General features: G+C 39.2%; 1 protein-coding gene across 1 annotated transcript; it reads right to left on the bottom strand.

Moving 5' to 3' along the window:
- Positions 1-5,806: 5,806 nt before the first annotated feature.
- LOC132953604 (general transcription factor II-I repeat domain-containing protein 2-like) lies at positions 5,807-6,565 on the bottom strand. The gene has a single exon (XM_061025983.1). It carries the CDS (start codon positions 6,563-6,565, stop codon positions 5,807-5,809), a length of 759 nt encoding a protein of 252 aa, XP_060881966.1.
- Between the last annotated feature and the right edge of the window lie 296 nt (positions 6,566-6,861).

Here is a 6,861-nt window from a genome sequence, read left to right as displayed (position 1 = left end):
CTAACTTAGGCATACTTTTAATTTAAGTTAATAACAGATTTTTAATATTATTATAACAAGAATCAAATACCTTAGTCCTTAGCCGCTCGGGTTTGAGTGCTTGACGGTGGGTGTCCCCCAGCCGGACTTCCAGCTTGCACGTGTTCGCACACGAGTTGGTCGGGCCCGTGTGCTCTCAGTCAGGTTCGTGCTAGAAGCACCAGCGCGCTGACGGAGGTCCGCGTCTGCTTCCCTTGTCATGCTCTGGCGCTTCTCGCCCAAGCCCACTGGTTTGTCGCAGGTGGTATAATTCCCCCACTTGGGTAGATGGTTCCCGTGCGGAAAAGGAAGGTGCCCTCCATCACCTCGGTCGTCCTTATACGGGGACCCACGTCGGGGTCGTTTGACGTGCCTATCAGGTCTTCCCTTCCTCAGTGCGTTGATACGCCTGGAACACGGTTATTGGTTTTTCCCGTGAGTCCGCGCTTTGCGTTTCGGTCTGCTCCGATCGCTTGCACCTTGAGCACGGAGCTTTTTCGTAGCTGACGGTCGGGCAGTCGTATGTGTAAGCAGATGCTCTGCGATCCTTGAGGACCTGCATTTGGCAAGCTGCCCATCTCTGGGGTATACTGTTGGAATGGCTGGTCTGCTGAAAACTGCCTAGCCAGTCCTCTTTTCCTTCATTGATGACCCTTCCCCGTCGCCACCGGTAAGTCTCTGAGACCACCTCCAGGTGCTTCCTATTACCCCGGGAAGCTCGGTTTGGAGATGCACCCTCCACTGGCGTTGAGGTCGGAACGGGGTTCTCAAGTGGCCCAGGGGTGCGAAGACGCCTTCCGGCCGTTCGTCATCCGCCCAGTCCTGTACCCGGGCAGGACATCGTCAGCCGCGGCCTCAATCCCGCGGCTCTTTTTGCTCCGCACGATTCTGCACAATCATGAGTGAGCTTTTCGTGAGGGCGCTCGAGGGTGTAGCCTTGTTCGAGCGCCCCACCGCCTTCCTACCCATTTCAAACCTTTTGTGGCCTAGCGTGTTCTAAACCACCGGGTTGCCACCCTGGAAGGTACAGGTGGCCCAGGGAACTCGGAGGTCCTTGGTCATTTCGTTAGCACCAAGCATGGCCTGTCCCGAGCCCTTGTGATTACAGTTCAGTTAACTCGAAGCTCTAGGGCTAGCTTCGTTAAGACAGTACCCCGCCTGCCCCTTTCCCGGACCAGATTAGTCAGCCAGTTTCTCAACGTGACTCGTCTTGGTGCGGTCGGTAGCAGGTGTGTAATTGTACTGGTCAGTCTATCCGCCTGACTCGTCGTGACCCGGTTGGGCCGTCCTTGCCAGGCGGGTGAGCGCCATTAAGTCTTCACGGGGTTACCTCGATGCCCTTTCAGCAACCTAGGTCTGACCGCTCCGGGGGCCCGCCAGCCCCTCCCCGACCGGCGGGCGCTTCACCCGTACGGGTGCGGGAACACCGGCCCGGTGTAGCCAGCAGTCCCCCAGACCTGCCCTCGCTCTGCCGTCTTCAGAGCTCTGGTGGCCTCGTGTTGTTTGTAGCGGTCGGTTTCCGCTCAGCAACGGGGGATCCGAGGCCACTGTCGCCGTCGTCACCGCAGTTTTGTTAGCTGTTCTTACGGCAACGGTGGGCCTTAGCTCCCGCTTCCTCGCTTCCGCCTAACGTTACTAAGATGCTACCTGCCCGTAGGTCAGGTATGTGGTTCCTGACTCCGCCCACTCTTCGGTGATTTCAGTCTTACGGTAACAAATTGTGCTTATTTTGACGACAAACTATGTTTGCCGGCCCGAGGGCTGGTGCGTTCAAGGTTTTGCCACTGGTGGCACCCAGTCGTTGAGGTTGGTTCCGGCGCACAACATCGGAGTCCTCCCCCCAGAGCTTGGTCATTTGTAAACGATTGACTGAATCCAAATCACAACCCCTCCGCCAACCAGGTCGCCAGTGCGCCTTCCCATCCACTCGGTTTGATCTCTCCCGCCAGGGACGCATCTTTGCTCATAGCTAATGCGAACCATCTATCGGTCAAGGTACTCATGAGGGATGTTCGGAGAAGTAATCACCCGACGCGACGCCTTAAGCATATAGGAGCTAGCGTCGGCCTTCTGTGATTCTCATCTCACGCACTTCAGCGAGACGTTCGTGAGAGACGCCGTGATTGGATCTCGTGTCACCGGTTGATTCACGTAATCAACCGTAAATAAGATACATCCTGTATAAAATATTTTTTTTGTTTTTGAAACTACAGGTCTAGAAATAATAAAATACAATACAAAATAAATCGTAATTAATCTTATTTATCATATGAAAATCCATTCAATTGCCCCCCGACCTTGATGCTATCTAGTACTATATAGATGTCTGTGCGGTGAGGTGACGGTGACAAAACTAAACCTAACTTTGCCCGTGCAGTCGGTACAAATATAACATAAACGCACGCAAACAACGTTTTCGCCATGGCGCACACACAACGATTACGGCAACGCGACTGGCTGTCCAGCCCGCGGTATGGCCTTTTGTACTGGTTATCTCGTGTTCTGTGCTGTCGCACCGGTCACGACAACGCCTGAATATACCACCCTCCTTGAATGATCACACATTCAATCACAGTAGTAACGGGCTTGAATGATCCCACATTCAATCACAGTGGAACGGACATAATCTCACCACTGGACGCTTGAGAGTCTTTCCATTAGCTAATTTGACATCAGCTACTCGGACGACATTGTCTTCACCAGGGAAAATTTGACAACACGTGCTGTACTCCATGTGAGTGGTGGGGTGAGTTCCTTAATGATGACAAAGTCATTCACTGCCAGGTTACGGTCTAGTCGTTGCCATTTATTCTTCGTTTAGGTATGTATTCCTTTTGTCATCGTTGCCAGAAGTAAAGTTGGATCTGTTGAATCAAAGTCCAACGTTGACGTGAAGTGTGGGCTAGTGGATGGTTTTGTGTATATGGTTGCGGTATAGAGGCTGGGAGATCCATAGTCAAAAAATGCCCTGCTGTGAGTGGTGCACGATCGTTAGGGTCGCTAGAGAGGGCGCCTAATAGCCTCGAATTTAGGGTTGCTTCTATTTTGTGCATGACCGTGCTTAGCTCTTCGTAGGTAAGGATTGATCTATTATAATCTCAGGCCATACTTAACGTGCCCTCTGGCGGTCCAATTCACAACCCAGAACTAATGCCACGCCGCTGTAAATTGTGACAAATTTCAAACATAGTTACACGAAATACTCTACGCACGTGTTGGCACTAGATATCGCGCAGGAATCAATCCGTTCAAAAACGTACTATAGTTCGAAAGAGTTCTGTCGAAAGATATTTTTGTACGCAAACTTAAAATGATCTTTATTACTCTACCAAAAGCCAAAATCATTATAACTACTTATCAAATCGGAAGTAAATAGTATTGCTAAAAAATATTTTTTTGAAGCATTTAAATTTTGAATTTTGACAAAGTACTTGAAAATAACAAAAATGTGCAAATGATTTTGATTTGGAAATTCATAAAAAATTTTCTTTTTCAATCTATGATTTCATAATGTATTACACGATTTCTCATAAATATTTTTACCTTTATCAAAAAACAAAAATCTACCGGAATTTCAAATTAAACATTTATGAGCATCAGAAGTTCTAAATGGTTACAGCTTTAGATATTATCTCGATTTGACATGTAGCAATTTTCTTATTTTGTTGTAGTTTAAAAACGAATTACTGTAGTTACTTGACATTTTCACCATATTATGTTTATTTTACCAATTTCCATACTGGATAACATTTTTAAAATATTTTGACTATTTCTGAGCTGTTTACGGATATTTAGCTAAGGATTGAAAATGTAAAACAATGTTTTTTACCTGGTTATTATATGAATTACTTTATTCACAATAATATCATCAAATGTTATAGTAATATCATAAACTCACTGACCATCTTCATTCAGAACCATTTTCCTTATACAATGATAATATATTATTGAATGCAAATTGCATTACAGTGATCCACTTGTAACCAACTGTACAGCAGAGTGACACCCACATGCCCACCTTTATAACTTTAATTTCCTTAGAATCTAGCAAACTTTACTAGTAAATCCTAGTTATGCTAAGATTATTTTTGTACAAACATATATTTTTATTTATTTTTCAAATAAAATAGAATTTAAATTTCATACTCACTAAATATTATTTTACTGTATAATTGTTTATATTCGTCCAAGGCTAATTAACATTATATTGAATCAATAATATATCATAAAAAAATATATTATTACTATAGAAATACATAAATTAATAAGAAATTAATCACTAGAAAAAAATTTAAATGTTAAAGTAAAACATTAATTCAGATTTCTTATATTCCCATATTTTCTTGACAAATTTGAAGAGATGACTAACCTTGATGCTTTAAGTGAGTTCGTTATATTTATTATAATCATTTAAAAATATCTTACAAGATAAAATAGTATCACACAAAAAGTTTTTTAAAGCGTTGTATATTTTTCAAAATGGAGTTAATAGTTACCTACCTCAATATTTAATGAACATGTTTAAGAACTGAATATTTATAATTAATAATAATATAATTAACATAACCCCAGACAGCAATTGTATGATTAATAATATTATTATAACATTAGGTATAATAACGAATAATATTAGTATAACGTTATTATAATACTATAATAATATTATCATTTATCTGTCTGGGACTGAATAGTCTTATGCAGTATTCAGTTTATTAATAACAAATTTTAACATTGCTTTTTAACTCTTAAGTTACAAACTCATAAACCATTTTTACATCATAACGCATTGTTAAGAACCATGGCTCTACAAATGCATATTACATTATACTATATTATAATTATAATATATTATACTATATTATAATTTTATTATATTACATTCACAAATCACAATGCATAGACATAAACCACTCTTAATAGTCACGAGTCGTGGCCTTTTATAACATATAATCCATAATATAATAAGCAGAAACTTAGAAACAATGTAGTGTTGTACATAAACAAAAACATTTACTTACATATTATATCTTCTTCTTGTCTATAGAAATAATGTGGGTAGACCTTAGCTGTAAGATAAATAATATAAATTATAGCATTGTGAATAAATAATCATAAAAATTAAATGCATGCAACTGATCTGCCCGATTAACCAATTAAAACCCAATAATAAATACTATTTAATTAATTTTTATGTATTTCTCCTATAACCAATATTAACCATTTATAAACAAAAATGACTACCGTAAATCTTAAAATCTTCATTTGAACACCTCTCCCTGATTGTGGTAGAAGGGTGGAAAAATGTTACGACCTATTCTCATACCTACCAGTTATACAAAAAAATGTCATTCAAATCGGTTCACCGGTTATGGATGAGTTCGTACACTAACATCGTGACACGAGTTTTTATATATTAGATTATTTGTGATTGACTGATTGTTATTATATAATTTTAGTATAATAAATTATAATACTGATAGTTTTTAATCCACGATTGATATTGTTAAACATTAATTTAGTAACGGGACAAACCTTAACAGAGCCAACAACCCATAGGCTATGCTATAGCCCAAGGGTGCCCAATTTATTTTGGAAGCGGGCTATGATTGCAATTAGATTTAGTTGGCGGGCCATGTTATGAACAAGACTTTCTTGCACTTATAATTCATCTAAAATTATATTTTCAATAGATACTTAATTAGATAGGACATATAGGTATTTAAATTAAACAACATTTTAAATTGCAAATGTTTTAATTTTAATTTTTAATAATATTAAAAAAAAAACATCAGTGAGGCCTATGAAGAAACTTATTAGCTAATAATTTTTCAGTATCTGGTGATAAATCTGATGTTGATAACAACATCAAATCTGAAATATGAGACGCAGTCAACGAACTACGATATTTATTTTTGACATAGGTTAGAGTAGAAAAAGCTTTTTCGCAAATATATGTTGATCCAAATCTGCTTGAAATCTGCAAGGCAAGATCACACGTTGCAGGAAAGTCTTCTTTTGGTACTAATTTCCAAAATTTTAATAAATTTTCTGAAGACTGCAGCTGTGGTTGTGATGATACAGTTTCGGTAAATATCTGCTTCAAGGAAACGTGGTTTTGAATTTCTGTGATTTCCAACTGGATATTGCATGAATATTTTTGTATTTCACTTAAAGTGATTGAAAATGAGTTCATGAAAAACAAAATGTTATTTTTGTCCTTCTCAAAATCCTGAAATCTGTTCTCAAAAGACTGCAACAATAATTGAATTTTTGTTTGATATTTCGAGATGTCAGGCGAAGTATTTTCTAGTTTTCCTCTTATATCTACAAGCGTAGGAAAATGATCGATATTATTTCTAGTCAAATTTGTCAAGAAAAGGGAGAGTTTCGCTTTAAATCCGTAAACCAAATTGAACATTATTGGTAACGAACAGTCCTTCCCTTGCAGCTTCTGGTTATGTATGTTGAGGTGCTGTGTAATATCTATTAAAAACGCAAGATCGCATAACCATGATTCACTTTCAAGTAAATCTCGCTCATCAGGCATTGCCTGCTTTTCTATTAAAAATTGCAAGACCTCTCTCCTCAAAAGAAAAAAATGTTTCAGCATTTCACCCTTAGATAACCAGCGGACAGCACAATACAAATGTAACTCACCGAATTCATTGATTTCTTCTTCAAATAAAACCCTGAATTGTCTTCGATGAAGGGCTTTGGCTCGGATATAATTAATACAGCGTACTACAGGATCAATAACATAATTAAACTTCATATCTTTGGCATATAAAGCTTCCTGATGGATGATACAATGATATAAAATTAATTCCCGGCCTAAGAACTATT

This window comes from Metopolophium dirhodum, chromosome 1 (assembly GCF_019925205.1).
Source record: "Metopolophium dirhodum isolate CAU chromosome 1, ASM1992520v1, whole genome shotgun sequence".
Classification (NCBI taxonomy): domain Eukaryota; kingdom Metazoa; phylum Arthropoda; class Insecta; order Hemiptera; family Aphididae; genus Metopolophium; species Metopolophium dirhodum.
The sequence above is the reverse complement of the archived record's forward strand: the minus strand, read 5'-3'. Positions and strand labels throughout refer to the sequence as shown.